General features: G+C 45.9%; 1 protein-coding gene across 3 annotated transcripts in view; it reads left to right on the top strand.

Annotated features, from left to right (window-relative positions):
• Positions 1-496: 496 nt before the first annotated feature.
• The window catches only part of ASMTL (acetylserotonin O-methyltransferase like), a 122462-nt gene continuing 105398 nt past the window's right edge, over positions 497-17560 (top strand). Inside the window, exons 1-4 of one of the 3 annotated variants that reach the window (XM_063955690.1) lie at positions 502-961; positions 1273-1311; positions 5763-5886; positions 15472-15603. In XM_063955690.1, coding sequence (XP_063811760.1) covers positions 5794-5886; positions 15472-15603 — 225 coding nt within the window. In that variant the 5' untranslated portion in view covers positions 502-961; positions 1273-1311; positions 5763-5793. Of the gene's footprint in view, positions 962-1272; positions 1312-5762; positions 5887-15471; positions 15604-17560 lie in introns of all 3 variants that reach the window. The other 2 variants (XM_063955691.1, XM_063955692.1) reach the window with 2 other exon arrangements.

Consider the following 17560-nt stretch of genomic DNA (forward strand, 5'->3'; position numbering starts at 1 on the left):
TAAAGCTGCTAAAAGCAGCTTGCGAGCGAACAACTCGGAATGAGGGCCATTGTCTTCAGTAACGTTAATATATAGAAGATACAGGCTGTCACTTAAAATGAGTGAACAATAGTTGATATAAGGTATATTTCCCAACTTACATTTTTCGTGGTATTAATTAACTACTGATAATTACACTCTATATATTTTTTAAGATCTTTAAATATACTGACGTTTGAGAACCTTGTGTGTGTATTAACGAGAGAATACAAAATATACACATAATTCCGAATGCGATCTCCCTGCAGCTAGCACACAGAGAAGGAGCAGGAGGCGTGGGTGTGTACTAGTAGCAGCTGCGAGCTACCGACTTTATAGCCAACAATATGACGCCGAGCCTCCAGCACTGGGGACCACAGCAGCACAGCTCTGCCTCTATGTACCATGCTGCATGCTGTAACAGAGGAGCTATAGAGTAGTAGCCAGAGGAGACATTTTGTGGTAGATGATTGCCTCGGAATCAGAGAACGTCGATCCTCAACAAGATGGACGATGCGTCAAACGAAAGCTCACAGAATGTTACTGCTATTTGGCAACGTAGAGTTTACTCTAGTTTTCACATTTTGACAGGGATAGAGACAGTGATTCTATATCGGAGTGGGAGAAGGGACCTTCTGACGTACCTAGGGGAGGAGACCCGTCACCAGGGGGAGGAGCTACGGCCGAACAAGGTACCCAAAAAGTACGCTCGCCACGCTTCGGGCACGGTGGCTCGCTTCGCTCGCCACCTAATTACTAAAGGTAATAGTTGGTGGTCTGGATACTAGAGCAACTGTCCCGCTGGCGTAGCTCCTCCCCCTTGTGTCGTGGCTCCTCCCCCTGACGGAAAAGGTCCCTTAGGCCACTTGGATCTAGCCTCAACCGTCAGGTGTCCGTACGTGGCCGGCGCAGATGTATGAGAAGCCGGAGAGACTGAGGCATAGTAAGTAGTGTGGCTGCTGCAGGTACATAACGTAACTGATGCACAGGATAGAGCATTGGGAATACTGAACTTATATGTGCTTCCTCCTCTGTGTTATATGTTGTTGGCCAGTACAGGGCAGAGGAGATGACAGCCAACTGGCACTGAAAGCTGAAGCCTGGAATATAACTTCTGACCAGGGTCCTGGTTTTAACACCTGTGATTCCAATTATCCTCTATGTCCTTATCAATTACTTAAAAAATGAATGTGGTATTAAAAGCAAGTAGTTTATAGTGACATCACTGTCCTGTTGTATTTCCGCATCCTCTAGGATAGTTGCAGCTGACAGTTCTTCAGCCAGATACAGCAGGTATGTGTAATTCATTCCGTTGGAGAATAAACCCATGTACAGGTATTGTTATACAATATGAAGGATAGTGTGATACATTGGTTGGCACTGCAGTTGAAAACCAAGACATGCTCAGACACACACGCATTCATTTTGTTGTCCACTTTGATTATTATGGGAATAAAAAGTTTTGCTTCTGAAGGACAACAACTAAAAAACAAATAATCCATTTCTAAAATGTTTTATATACGTCGGAAAGTTTTTGGTAACAGGTGTCTGAACAATGTGTGTATATAAAATGATGTAGGGTAAAATATTATAAGCTTGTGATCTATTTTCATGTGTCAACCTACCATACCTTCCCACCGCAAGTTCCAATTTTAATCAAAGTGTTCAACTGAGCATTTGTTAAAATACATGTTTAGTTGTTACAAAAAAGATCGAACATGTTTTAAATTAACATGCACCTATAATACATAATAATGCCACTCATTTCCCAGAATATGATAGGTGGGGCTTGAGTACTGCTTAATGCCCTGGTTGGTTTGCTGCGTCCTCTGTATTCTCCTACTGGCTGTGGATTGGCTGGGTGGTAGTCATTGACGGTGCAAACTACTTCACGTTACTTGTGTATTAAAATGCTGTTGAATGCAGGAATGATCTACTGAACAACGTCCTGCAATCAGCTGGTTGATCGCAATTGACGCTTTGAACATCTCTGGTTTCTGATCAATCACCAATGGTCTGCCATCGTTGGTCAGTGGTTTTTCCATAGTTGGTGGAGATCTGCCTGTTCTCCAGCACCAATGGAACGTGCATAGTTTTTTTTTTTTTCTCAGCCCATTGCAGGGGAAACAGAGTTTAGCCCAACACATGGGGGGTAATTCAGACCTGATCGTAGCAGCAAATTTGTTAGCAGTTGGGCAAAACCATGGCCCTCATTCCGAGTTGTTCGCTCGTTGCCGGTTTTCGCTATATTGTGATTAGTCGCTTACTGCGCATGCGCAAGGTTCGCAGAGCGCATGCGCTTAGTTATTTTACACAAAAGTTAGGTATTTTACTCACGGCATAACGAGGATTTTACATCGTTCTGGTGATCGTACTGTGATTGACAGGAAGTGGGTGTTTCTGGGTGGAAACTGGCCGTTTTCTGGGAGTGTGCGAAACAACGCTGGCGTTTCTGGGAAAAACGCGGGAGTGTCTGAAGAAACGGGGGAGTGTCTGGGCGAACGCTGGGTGTGTTTGTGACGTCAAACCAGGAACGAAACTGACTGAACTGATCGCAATGGCTGAGTAAGTCTCGAGCTACTCAGAAACTGCTAAGAAATTTCTAATCGCAATTCAGCTAATCTTTCGTTCGCAATTCTGCTATGCTAAGATACACTCCCAGAGGGCGGCGGCTTAGCATGTGCAATGCTGCTAAAAGCAGCTAGCGAGCGAATAACTCGGAATGAGGGCCCATGTGCACTGCAGGGTGGGCAGATGTAATGTGCAGAGAGAGTTAGATTTGGCTGAGGTGTGTTCAGACTGAAATCTAAATTGCAGTGTAAACATAAAGCGGGCAGTATTTACCCTGCACAGAAACAAAATAACCCACCCAAATCTAAATCTGCAAATGTTATATCTGCCCCCCCCCTGCAGTGCACATGGGGGGTCATTCCGAGTTGATCGCTCACTAGCAACTTTTTGCAGTGCTGCGATCAGATAATTGCCACCTATGGGGGAGTGTATTTTCGCTTTGCAAGTGTGCGAACGCCTTTGCAGCCGAGCGGTACAAAAACAGTTTGTGCAGTTTCTGAGTAGCTCTGGACTTACTCAGCCGCTGCGATCACTCCAGTCTTTTTGGTCCCGGAATTGACGTCAGACACCCGCCCTGCAAACACTTGGACACGCCTGCGTTTTCCCAAACACTCCCAGAAAACGGTCAGTTGACACCCATAAACGCCCTCCTTCTGTCAATCACCTTGCGATTGACTGTGCGAATGGATTCTTCGTTAAATCCATCGCCCAGCACCGATCCTCTTTGTACCCATACGATGCGCCTGCTCATTGCGGTGCATACGCATGCGCAGTTTTGCCGAGTTTTAATCTGATCGCAGCGCTGCAAAAAGTTGCGAGCGATCAACTCGGAATGACCCCCATGCATTTGCCCAACTGCTAACAAATTTGCTGCTACAATCAGGTCTGAATTTTCCCCCTGAATGTGCCACTAAGTCCCCCACCCCCTCTCTTGATTGGCCTGCTGTAAGACTTATGACAGAGCAGAGGACTGTCCATCGATAGGTGAAACCATCAATGGGTTCATGCCATCGATGCTGAACACTAATGACACTATCGATGGAGACCATCCATGATTAATCCTTTGATGGTCATTTCTTGTTCTAGTCCTGATTGTTAAATGATTAAACCAAATGTATGTGAATTTTGCCCTTTTCTGCATGTCATTGTTATTCCAAGCTCAGTGATAACGTTCTGAATATCTTACACGAAATATCAAATTCAAGTATCCGTTGTGGTATGTAGCATGCCTTCAAATATTTGTTGTGAAGATATACTTAAAATGAGAAGTGGAAATGTGTTTAATCCTTGAAAAACACTTTATCACAAGGGCTACTATTATTCCTGGTAAATGCTTATTATAATATACGGATTACAAACCAATACCTGGTGCATCTCTGACCTCACATAGCTCTGAGGTCTGTTGTGCTATCCCAGCCATATGAGTCCACAGTGATTTTGCACTGCCAAGTTTTTCAGAGACACCAGTTGTCTTGCAAAATACTCCTTCCTGCCAATATTGGGGAATATTTGCATTAGCAGTCATGTTTACACCAACTAAAACACAGTAGTGTATGCATTGTCATTTCCTATCACTTTAGTATTGTCATTTAATGTTTGTGTGTATATATTTATGTGTTTTTATGGAATATTTCACTCTTCGTGGCTCTAGAATAGGTTGAGTTGCAAATTTGTTGTCTGCATTGTCCAGCAAATTGTGTTTAGGATCTGTTTGACAAGTAACTGAAGTGTCAGCTGAAAGTGCAGCGATTGTACAATTATGTCCACATATTGCAGTAATGTAAATGTTTGAATTGTAGTTAGTTAATGCTTCATGTCCAGAAACGAACCTTTTGTTTCTGGACATGCAACAAATAAAAAAATAAAAAAACATACTGATCAAAGTCTGGTCTGTTCCGTTTCACCTGCATTCACCGGTTTACCCCCTTTCTAGGATGTCAAAGGAGCAGGCACAACATATATAATATTACTCTATAATTGCAGGACCCTTATTTAGGGACTAGAGAACACATTGACACTGACACATTTTAGGAAGCTTAGCTAACACCGAAATTAGAAATATAAAGTAAGTGTATTTTAACTTCCACCAGGTGCTGAGTAGAAATTAGCCAATAAGTTTACTAAATACTAAGGGGTAAATTTACTATAGCTTCTAAAACAGATAATTGGTGATGTTGCCCATAGCAACCTATCAGATGCAGTCTTTCATTTCTCTATTGCCTTTTTAGAAAATTATAGACAGCATCTGATTGGTTGCTGTTTTAGAGCTTTAATAAATCTACCCCTGAAAGTGCATATTAACGTACAAGTGGAAAAAAAAACATCAGAAAAGTAGTATCTGACTATTTGCTCCTTCTGCTGTATAAAGCCACAAAGCTTATAAAATAGCAGTCTTTTGTATAAATAGCAGTCTAGTGCTGCCACAGGTTCGCAAATGTCCTGGGGTTTGTAGCCACTACCTTCCAGCTAGCAGATGGCCGTATCAGGCTCATAGAGACTTCATGGGCCGAATTCAGTTATCCATGTTATGCGGATATTTTACAGCAGGTCACATTACCAAACACTGCGCACTGTTGTTTCAGCATACCAGCTCCTGTGACCCATGCTATTCAATTAGAAAATGCTTATCGAAGCGATAGTATGGTTGTCTGCCTGGTTAAAAAAAACCTCATGTAACTTCCACCTGCAAATTCAAAATCTCTTGTCGCCTCTAAATAACAGTCTCACATACTTGTCCCACTCACATTAGCTTAAGTCGGATTTGTAATTGAATAGGAAAAATTTATTTTACCAGTGGAAGCGGAACCTGCGGCTAATTGTATTTAATCCCATGTGTTTGGTGGGGCCACCTTGACTACCTGGGTACAATTGCTAGTGACGCCTAACTGCTGCTTCCTGTTCAGTTTCCTACAGGTCTTTCACATGCCTTTTTCAAGGCAGGAATGTCCATCCACTGACATTTACCCACAAAGCACTTGATCTCTGCACAGACATGATCAGGAACACTAATGGTCTCTGCTGTGTTTGTCTGCCATTGGCTAAGGTCTGAATTCACACAGCAGGATTGATATTTAATTTTAAATTATCTGTATATAATTGACCGCAATGGATATTCATTAAGCACTTTTTCATTGGAATTCAAAAATGTTCTGTTTTATGTTCTATCTGTTTAGGAGATTGAAGTCCTGCTTTTACAAAAGACAAATGTTGCTAAACCCAGTCATTTCAAAGCTGGCAGGGAAGAGGGTGGTACTGGCCAGTGCATCTCCACGGAGGCAAGACATACTTTCCAATGTGGTAGGTACCTGGTCTTGCTAGGCTGTGCTTGGACAGGAATATGCACACGGCAACATCTTAAAATAACTCTTATCGGACCTTATAGTGTATCATATTCAGGGTATATTCAAGAACATTATTAATGCTTGTTAGACGTTTTTTTAAATCACATTATGTATGTTTTTGTAACTTTCTTGTATTTACGTTCATTCATTGTGGGATAGACTTATGTAAAAGCACTGACAGTCCATACTAAGGGGTATATTTACTAAAGCTTCTAAAACAGAGAAGTGGCGGTGTTGCCCATCGCAACAAATTCGATTCCAGCTATATTTTCTAGAATGCAGTAGAGAAATAATAGGTAGAATCTGATTTGGTTGCTATGGGCCACTCCACCACTTCTCTGTTTTAGAAGCTTTAGTAAATCTACTACTTGTATTATTTATCCATGTGGTGATCAATATTTTCTTTTTCTGTATGTGACTTGGTAATAGCATTGTTTGTTTATCTTGCGGATTGTTTTTAAAAAATCCCAGTATCCATTGTGTTCTAATGGTAGGGCCACACATAGCGGCCATGCGGGTCCCGTTCAGTGGGACCCGCTTGGCTGGAAGGAGACAGAACATGGGCGCCTATCCAGGCACCCACACATGTACGGCAGTCCCGCCGCTGCCGGATCCGACCGCAGCATGCTGCTGTCAGGCCGGATGACAGGACGGTGAGATTTCAATGTGAACACATACATTTCAATGTATTTGTTCATACAGTGCGGCACAGTGTTCCATTGAAATCCTGGGTGTCACTGGCCGGATCCTGTTCTGCAGGATCCCGCAGAACAGGATCCGTGTGCACACAAACCCCCCCCTCCCCCCCTCCTCCTAGCCAAGCCGAGACCCGCTTGGCCGCTACGTGTGGCCCTACCCTAATGTCCCAATTATGCCTGAGAGTTGGGCTGCATGTACAGTATGTGTGTGTGTGTGGAAATTTTGAAGTGGGGGTATGCAAAAGTCAAGGATGTAATTATGCGCGTGGTCACCCAAAAGGGGGCGTGCCCTGTGTAGTAGAACCACTTATACTATGTAGTACTGATGCCCCTTTCACTTTATAGCACACTGAATGAGCCGAAATTCACATTGTAGCACACTGAATGATCCGAAATTCACATTGTAGCACACTGAATGATCCTAAATTCACCTTGTAGCACACTGAAGGAGCCGAAATTCACCTTGTAGCACACTGAAGGAGCCGAAATTCACCTTGTAGCACACTGAAGGAGCCGACATTCACATTGTAGCACACTGAAGGAGCCGACATTCACATTGTAGCACACTGAAGGAGCCGACATTCACCTTGTAGCACACTGAAGGAGCCGACATCACCTTGTAGCACACTGAAGGAGCCGACATTCACCTTGTAGCACACTGAAGGAGCCGACATTCACCTTGTAGCACACTGAAAGAGCCGACATTCACCTTGTAGCACACTGAAGGAGCCGACATTCGCCTTGTAGCACACTGAAGGAGCCGACATTCGCCTTGTAGCACACTGAAGGAGCCGACATTCACCTTGTAGCACACTGAAGGAGCCGACTTTCACCTTGTAGCACACTGAAGGAGCTGAAATTGTGACAGCAGGGACAGCCAGAGTGACGACAGGGAGAGAGACAGTGACAACAGGGAGAGGGAGAGACAGTGACGACAGGGAGAGAGAGAGAGTGTGACGACAGGGAGAGAGAGAGAGTGTGACGACAGGGAGGGAGAGAGAGAGTGTGACGACAGAGAGAGAGGGTGTGACGACAGGGAGAGAGAGGGGTGTGACGATAGTGTGACGACAGAGAGAGAGAGTGACGACAGGGAGAGAGAGAGAGTGACGACAGGGAGAGTGACGACAGGGAGAGAGAAAGTGACGACAGGGAGAGTGACGACAGGGACGACAGGGGCAGGGAGAGTGACGACAGGGAGAGTGGCGACAGGGAGAGTGGCGAGAGTGGCGACAGGGAGAGTGGCAAGAGTGACGACAGGGAGAGTGACGACGGGGAGGGTGGCGGCAGTGACAGCAGGGAGAGAGGTGACGGCAGGGGAACATTACCTAATTTGTTGCTGGCAGCAGTGATCGGTGGGCTGCTGGCGACGTCGGGCGGCTAGTGGCTGCCGGCTAGTGGCTCGTGGAAGAAGTGGCGGTATACCATACCGCCGTATACCGCCCCACTGTCTCAATGTCCAGCTTCCCCTGGTGCCTGAATCCTCAATCACATAAATGTCCAAAAGCGGAAATTAACTGCACTCACAGGGTATATAGTTTAAAAAAGACTGGTATATTGCTGTAACGTTTCGGAGCACCAGCCCCTTCTTCCAGTGTTGTCTGGAAGAAGGGGCTGGTGCTCCGAAACGTTACACCAATATACCAGTCTTTTTTGAAACTATATACCCTGTGAGTGCCGTTTATTTCCGCTTTTGGATATATATATATATATATATATATATATATATATATATATATTTCTCTATCGTCCTAAGTGGATGCTGGGGTTCCTGAAAGGACCATGGGGAATAGCGGCTCCGCAGGAGACAGGGCACAAAAGTAAAGCTTTTACAGGTCAGGTGGTGTGTACTGGCTCCTCCCCCTATGACCCTCCTCCAGACTCCAGTTAGATTTTTGTGCCCGGCCGAGAAGGGTGCAATTCTAGGTGGCTCTCATAAAGAGCTGCTTAGAGAGTTTAGCTTAGGTTTTTTATTTTACAGTGATTCCTGCTGGCAACAGGATCACTGCAACGAGGGACAGAGGGGAGAAGAAGTGAACTCACCTGCGTGCAGGATGGATTGGCTTCTTGGCTACTGGACATGAAGCTCCAGAGGGACGATCACAGGTACAGCCTGGATGGTCACCGGAGCCACGCCGCCGGCCCCCTCACAGATGCTGAAGCAAGAAGAGGTCCAGAATCGGCGGCTGAAGACTCCTGCAGTCTTCTTAAGGTAGCGCACAGCACTGCAGCTGTGCGCCATTTTCCTCTCAGCACACTTCACACGGCAGTCACTGAGGGTGCAGGGCGCTGGGGGGGGGGCGCCCTGGGAGGCAAATGAAAACCTTTAAAAAGGCTAAAAATACCTCACATATAGCCCCAGAGGCTATATGGAGATATTTACCCCTGCCTAAATGTACTAAATAGCGGGAGACGAGCCCGCCGAAAAAGGGGCGGGGCCTATCTCCTCAGCACACGGCGCCATTTTCTGTCACAGCTCCGCTGGTCAGGAAGGCTCCCAGGTCTCTCCCCTGCACTGCACTACAGAAACAGGGTATAACAGAGAGGGGGGGCAAAATAAATGGCAATATATTAATATAAAAGCAGCTATAAGGGAGCACTTAATCATAAGGCTATCCCTGTCATATATAGCGCTTTTTGGTGTGTGCTGGCAGACTCTCCCTCTGTCTCCCCAAAGGGCTAGTGGGTCCTGTCTTCGTATAGAGCATTCCCTGTGTGTCTGCTGTGTGTCGGTACGTGTGTGTCGACATGTATGAGGACGTTATTGGTGTGGAGGCGGAGCAATTGCCAAATATGAGGATGTCACCTCCTAGGGGGTCGACACCAGAATGGATGCCTTTATTTGTGGAATTACGGGATAGCGTCAACTCGCTTAAGCAGTCGTTTGCCGACATGAGGCGGCCGGACACTCAATTAGTGCCTGTCCAGGCGCCTCAAACACCGTCAGGGGCTGTAAAACGCCCCTTGCCTCAGTCGGTCGACACAGACCCAGACACAGGCACTGATTCCGGTGGTGAAGGTGACGAATCAACCGTATTTTCCAGTAGGGCCACACGTTATATGATTTTGGCAATAAAGGAGATGTTACATTTAGCTGATACTACAGGTACCACTAAACAGGGTATTATGTGGGGTGTGAAAAAACTACCAGTAGTTTTTACCGAATCAGAAGAATTAAATGACGTGTGTGATGAAGCGTGGGGTGCCCCGATAAAAAACTGCTAATTTCAAAGAAGTTATTGGCTTTATACCCTTTCCCGCCAGAGGTTAGGGAGCGCTGGGAAACACCTCCTAGGGTGGACAAAGCGCTAACACGCTTATCAAAACAAGTGGCGTTACCCTCTCCTGAGACGGCCGCACTTAAAGATCCATCAGATAGGAGGATGGAAAATATCCAAAAAGGTATATACACACATGCAGGTGTTATACTACGACCAGCTATTGCGACTGCCTGGATGTGCAGTGCTGGGGTAGTTTGGTCAGAGTCCCTGATCGAAAATATTGATACCCTGGACAGGGACAATATTTTACTGTCGTTAGAACAAATAAAGGATGCATTTCTTTATATGCGTGATGCACAGAGAGATATCTGCACACTGGCATCACGGGTAAGTGCTATGTCCATTTCGGCCAGAAGAGCTTTATGGACACGACAGTGGACAGGCGATGCGTAGAGGAGTTATTTGGGGTCGGTCTATCGGATTTGGTGGCCACGGCTACGGCCGGGAAATCCACCTTTCTACCTCAAGTCACTCCCCAACAGAAAAAGGCACCGACCTTTCAACCGCAGCCCTTTCGTTCCTTTAAAAATAAGAGAGCAAAGGGCTATTCATATCTGCCACGAGGCAGAGGACGAGGGAAGAGACAGCAACAGGCAGCTCCTTCCCAGGAACCGAAGCCCTCCCCGGCTTCTACAAAAGCCTCAGCATGACGCTGGGGCTTCGCAAGCGGACTCGGGGGCGGTAGGCGGTCGTCTCAAGAATTACAGCGCGCAGTGGGCTCACTCGCAGGTAAATCCCTGGATCCTGCAGATAATATCTCAGGGGTACAGGTTGAAATTAGAGACAGAGCCACCTCGCCGTTTCCTGAAGTCTGCTTTACCAACGTCCCCCTCAGAAAGGGAGACGGTTTTGGAAGCCATTCACAAGCTGTATTCTCAGCAGGTGATAGTCAAGGTACCTCTTCTACAACAAGGGAAGGGGTATTATTCCACTCTTTTTGTGGTACCGAAGCCGGATGGCTCGGTAAGGCCTATTCTAAATCTGAAGTCCTTGAACCTGTACATAAAGAAGTTCAAGTTCAAGATGGAGTCACTCAGAGCAGTGATAGCGAACCTGGAAGAAGGGGACTTTATGGTATCCTTGGACATCAAGGATGCGTATCTCCACGTTCCAATTACCCCTCACACCAGGGGTACCTCAGGTTCGTTGTACAAAACTGTCACTATCAGTTTCAGACGCTGCCGTTTGGTTTGTCCACGGCACCTCGGGTCTTTACAAAGGTAATGGCCGAGATAATATTTCTTCTTCGAAGAAAAGGCGTATTAATTATCCCATACTTGGACGATCTCCTAATAAGGGCAAGGTCCAGAGAACAGCTAGAGATGGGTTTAGCACTATCTCAAGAGGTGCTAAAGCAGCACGGATGGATTCTGAATATTCCAAAATCCCAATTAATGCCGACAACTCGTCTGCTGTTCCTGGGGATGATTCTGGACACAGTTCAGAAAAAGGTTTTTCTTCCCGAAGAAAAAGCCAAGGAGTTATCTGACCTGGTCAGGAACCTCCTAAAACCAGGAAAGGTGTCTGTACATCAATGCACAAGAGTCCTGGGAAAAAATGGTAGCTTCTTACGAAGCAATCCCTTTCGGCAGATTCCATGCAAAGGGATCTGTTGGACAAATGGTCAGGGTCGCATCTTCAGATGCACCTGCGGATAACCCTGTCGCCGAGGACAAGGGTATCCCTTCTGTGGTGGTTGCAGGAGGCTCATCTATTGGAGGGCCGCAGATTCGGCATGCAGGATTGGATCCTGGTGACCACGGATGCCAGCCTGAGAGGCTGGGGAGCAGTCACACAGGGAAGAAATTTCCAGGGAGTGTGGTCGAGCCTGAAAAAGTCTCTTCACATAAGCATTCTGGAACTAAGAGCAATCTACAATGCTCTAAGCCAGGCGGAACCTCTGCTTCAAGGAAGACCGGTGTTGATCCAGTCGGACAACATCACGGCAGTCGCCCATGTAAACAGACAGGGCGGCACAAGAAGCAGGAGGGCAATGGCAGAAGCTGCCAGGATCCTTCGCTGGGCGGAGAATCACGTGATAGCACTGTCAGCAGTATTCATCCCGGGCGTGGACAACTGGGAAGCAGACTTCCTCAGCAGACACGACCTTCACCCGGGAGAGTGGGGACTTCATCCAGAAGTTTTCCACATGCTATTAAACCGTTGGGTAAAACCAATGGTGGACATGATGGCGTCTCGCCTCAACAAAACACTGGACAGGTATTGCGCCAGGTCAAGAGATCCGCAGGCAATAGCTGTGGACGCGCTGGTAACACCTTGGGTGTACCAGTCGGTATATGTGTTTCCTCCTCTGCCTCTCATACCAAAGGTATTGAGGATTATACGGCAAAGAGGAGTAAGACTAGTGGCTCCGGATTGGCCAAGAAGGACTTGGTACCCGGAACTTCAAGAGATGGTCACGGACGATCCGTGGCCTCTACTTCTGAGAAGGGACCTGCTTCAGCAGGGTCCTTGTCTTTTTCAAGACTTACCGCGGCTGCGTTTGACGGCATGGCGTTTGAATGCCAGATCATAAAAGGAAAAGGCATTCCAGAAGAAGTCATTCCTACCTTGATAAAGGCAAGGAAGGAAGTCACCGCGAAGCATTATCGCCGTATTTGGCGAAAATATGTTGCGTGGTGCGAGCAGCGGAGTGCTCCGATGGAGGAATTTCAACTGGGTCGTTTTCCTACATTTCCTGCAATCAGGATTGTCTATGGGTCTCAAATTGGGATCTATTAAGGTTCAAATTTCGGCCCTATCAATATTCTTCCAAAAAGAATTGGCCTCAGTCCCTGAGGTCCAGATTTTTATCTAAGGAGTACTGCATATACAGCCTCCTGTGGTGCCTAAGGTGGCACCGTGGGATCTAAATGTAGTTTTAGATTTCCTCAAATCCAATTGGTTTGAACCACTAAAGAATGTGGATTTGAAATATCTCACATGGAAAGTGACTATGTTACTGGCCCTGGCTTCGGCCGGGAGAGTATCTGAACTGGCGGCTTTGTTTTATAAAAGCCCTTATTTAATTTTCCATTCGACATAGGGCAGAGCTGCGGACGCGTCCGCATTTTCTCCCTAAGGTGGTATCAGCGTTTCACCTGAACCAGCCTATTGTAGTGCCTGCGGCTACAGACGACTTGAAGGACTCCAAGTTGTTGGACGTTGTCAGAGCCTTAAAAATATACATTTAAAGGACGGCTGGAGTCAGAAAATCTGACTCGCTGTTTATACTGTATGCACCCAACAAGTTGGGTGCACCTGCTTCTAAGCAGTCGATTGCTCGTTGGATTTGTAACAAAATTCAACTTGTACATTCTGTGGCAGGCCTGCCACAGCCTAAATCTGTTAAGGCCCATTCCGCAAGGAAGGTGGGCTCATCTTGGGCGGCTGCCCGAGGGGTCTCGGCATTACAACTCTGCCGAGCAGCTACGTGGTCAGGGGAGAACACGTTTGTAAATTTTTACAAATTTGATACCCTGGCAAAGGAGGACCTGGAGTTCTCTCATTCGGTGCTGCAGAGTCATCCGCACTCTCCCGCCCGTTTGGGAGCTTTGGTATAATCCCCATGGTCCTTTCAGGAACCCCAGCATCCACTTAGGACGATAGAGAAAATAAGAATTTACTTACCGATAATTCTATTTCTCGGAGTCCGTAGTGGATGCTGGGCGCCCATCCCAAGTGCGGATTATCTGCAATACTTGTACATAGTTATTGTTAACTAATTCGGGTTATTGTTTAGGAAGCCATCTTTCAGAGGCTCCTCTGTTATCATACTGTTAACTGGGTTTAGATCACAAGTTGTACGGTGTGATTGGTGTGGCTGGTATGAGTCTTACCCGGGATTCAAAATCCTCCCTTATTGTGTACGCTCGTCCGGGCACAGTACCTAACTGGAGTCTGGAGGAGGGTCATAGGGGGAGGAGCCAGTACACACCACCTGACCTGTAAAAGCTTTACTTTTGTGCCCTGTCTCCTGCGGAGCCGCTATTCCCCATGGTCCTTTCAGGAACCCCAGCATCCACTACGGACTCCGAGAAATAGAATTATCGGTAAGTAAATTCTTATTATAATATATATATATAATATATATCTTATCCAAAATGCTTGGGACCAGAGGTATTTTGGATATGGGATTTTTCCGTATTTTGGAATAATTGCATACCATAATGGGATATCATGGTGATGGGACCCAAGTCTAAGCACAGAATTCATTTATGTTTCATATACACCTTATACACACAGCCTGAAGGTCATTTAATACAATATTTTTAATTATTTTGTGTATTAAACAAGGTTTGAGTACATTGAGCCATCAGAAAACAAAGGTTTCACTATCTCAGTCTCACTCAAAAAATTCCGTATTTCGGAATATTTGGATATGGGATATGTGTGTGACGACGGGGAGGGTGGCGGCAGTGACAGCAGGGAGAGTGTGTATGTGTATGTATATATATATATATATATATATATACATATATATATATATATATATATATATATATATATATGTGTGTATGTATGTATGTATGTATGTATGTGTATATATATATATATATATATATATATATATATATATAAATGAAGAGTGCGCTCATAGTGCAGATCAATTTTTATTTAAAAACACAAATGAAATAAAAACATCAGGTAATTCTACAGGACTCGTACCCTGAATAACCCACACCGGGAGCATCCTGATGAAGTAATCTACGAAACATGTTGATGCTGTGCTTGCCAGACGTTTGATCTTGTCCACTTGCACTGCACAGGCTCCCTGAGTTCGTGACGCGGTGTCCTGACGGGTACGGTCTGGAAGCGCGGTGTAAGGTCCCGGGTCCATGTGTCAGCGGTATGCAGTTTTGCCACTGTGGAATGTATTATACCATCTGCTAACCTGCCCACGGTGTGGGTTATTCACGGTACGAGTCCTGTAGAATTACCTGATGTTTTTATTTAATTTGTGTTTTTAAATAAAAATTGATCTGCACTATGAGCGCACTCTCTTCATTCTCCATTCTAGCTATTTAATGCTCATAAGAGTCCTGAGCCTTCTAAGGAGAGTTGCTGCAGTGTTGATGTACACCTGTGCTACAGCCCAGAGTGGATTACCTGTGGACTGAGAACTATTACCTTTTAACTACCAGCGCACCTGTACACACTGCTTTTTGGATAGCTATATAAGAAAAAGTTGTATTCAAACAGATCACATCAACTTACCAACGTTTCGGGGCTCGTAGCCCCTTTGTCAAGGTGTGTGCAAAAGGGGCTACGAGCCCCGAAACGTTGGTAACTTGATGTGATCTGTTTGTATACAAATTTTTCTACACGTATAAGACCCTGAGTACTGCTGCCTGCTTTTTCTATACCAGCTTCATTACGGATGGCACCTGGGCATTACTAAAAGGTACACAGGAGTGCCGGGTATATAATATATATTATTGTATACACAGTACCTCATCCCAGGAGGTTTACTTCTTATAGTTCTACATCTTTTGTGTACTATGAAATCTTAAGGAAAGAGCATTTAAGACTGCACGTTACAGTATATCTTCTTTACATACGCAGGGCCTTCGCTTTGAAGTAGTGCCTTCTTGGTTCAAAGAGACCCTTGATAAGTCTTTGTTTGGTGCACCCCATGAATATGCTGTCGAAACCGCTAAACAGAAGGCATTGGAAGTGGCCAGGAGAATGCATGTGGTTAGTTTGAACTTTCTATTATTAACTTTCTTTTCTAGTATGAAAATGTGAGACTTTTAAATTGACGCAAGCTGTGATTTCTCATACGTCCTAGAGGATGCTGGGGTCACCATTAGAACCATGGGGTATAGACGGGATCCGCAGGAGACATGGGCACTTTAAGACTTTGGCTGTGAACTGGCCCCTCCCTCTATGCCCCTCCTCCAGACTCCAGTTTTAGAATTGTGCCCAGGCAGACTGGATGCACTACAGGGGAGCTCTACCGAGTTTCTCTGAAAAAGACTTTTGTTAGGTTTTTTATTTTCAGGGAGACTGCTGGCAACAGTCTCCCTGCTTCGTGGGACTTAGGGGAGAGAGGTATGACCTACTTCTAGTGAGTTCAAAGGCTCTGCTTCTGGCTGACAGGACACCATTAGCTCATGAGGGTGATGATCGCTGGGTACTCCTAGATGCTCACTCCCACAGCCTGCCGTCACCCCCTTACAGAGCCAGAAGTCAGAAGACGGGTGAGTAGCAGAAGAAAGAAGACTTCTCTTCAGTGACGGCTTTATGAGGTCCCACACAAATCACAGGCACTGCAGGGTGCAGGGCGCGGGGGCAGCATAAAATCCTCAATTTGACCTGGCAAGAGAGGACATTAGTGCCTAGGCACTGTCCGAACCCCCGCCAGTATAATTATTTATTTATTTAGGAGCGGGCAGAAGCGCGCCATTACGGGCTTCTTCACTTCCTCAGCTCACTGCTCGGCGCCATTTCCTCTCACAAGGCTGCAGAGACGCTGGTCCTCCCTTCCACTGACTGACAAGTATCAGGGTGCAAACGGGGGGGGGCACAGTACATTTTTGGTGCAATATATTGGCAGAAAAGCGCTACAACTTCTGAGGCATTATTTAGTGTTTTCAGGGTTGTTTGGCGCTGGGTTGTGAGCTGGCAAATCCTCTCTGTGTCCCTCTAATAGACTTTACTGTGGGTCTGTCCCCTTCTAAGGCCAGTGTGTCTGTGAGTGTTTGGTACACGTGTGTCGACATGTCTGAGGCTGAGTGCTCTTCCCAGGAGGAGGCTGTATTGGGGACACAGATAAATGTGGGTGAGACCCTGTCGGCACCGCCGACTCCTGACTGGGTGAATGTCTTGAAAGAGGCTTAATAGCCTAGTGGGCTGAAGCACTGGTATAATATACACAGGGACCTGGGTTCGGTCCTCATAGTGTACCCATATATTGATGCGAATATGGCTTGTATCAGTAAGAGGTTAGATAAGTCTGAGTCTCAGACCCAGGCATGGAAAAAATCTGTGGAGGATGTTTTATTGCAGGTCCAGAACCCCTCGGGGTCACAAAAACGTTAGTTTGCCCAGTTGGTTAACACTGATACCGACACGGACACTGATTCCAGTGTCAACTATAGTGATTCCAGATTAGATCCGAAATTGGCAAAGAGCATTCAGTACATGATTGTGGCTATAAAAGATGTATTGCATATCACTGAGGACCCAGTTGTTCCTGATAAACGGGTCTGTATGTATAAAGGAAAGAAACCGGAGGTAACGTTCCTCCCTCTCATGAACTGAACGCTCTATTTGAAAAAGTCTGAGAAAGCCCTGACAGAAAATTTCAAATTCCCAAAAGAATTTCCGGTTGCTTATCCTTTCCCACTGAGGACAGGAAAAAGTGGGAGTCACCCCCCATTTTGGACAAGGCCCTGTCCCAGTTATCTAAAAAGGTGGCTCTGCCGGCACCGGGCATGGCGGCCCTTAAGGACCCAGCAGATAGTAAACAAGAAATTGTCATCTGATATAGATACACTGGATAAGGATAGCATACTCTTGACGCTGGGTTATATCAAGGACGCTGCGGCGTACCTCAGGGAATCTGCAAGAGATGTTCGCCTTTTGGGATCAAAGGCCAAGGCCATGGTGGTCTCGGCTAGGCGAGCATTGTGGATTCACCAATGGAATG

Source organism: Pseudophryne corroboree, chromosome 2, assembly GCF_028390025.1.
Source record: "Pseudophryne corroboree isolate aPseCor3 chromosome 2, aPseCor3.hap2, whole genome shotgun sequence".
In the NCBI taxonomy this organism is placed as follows: Eukaryota; Metazoa; Chordata; class Amphibia; order Anura; family Myobatrachidae; genus Pseudophryne; species Pseudophryne corroboree.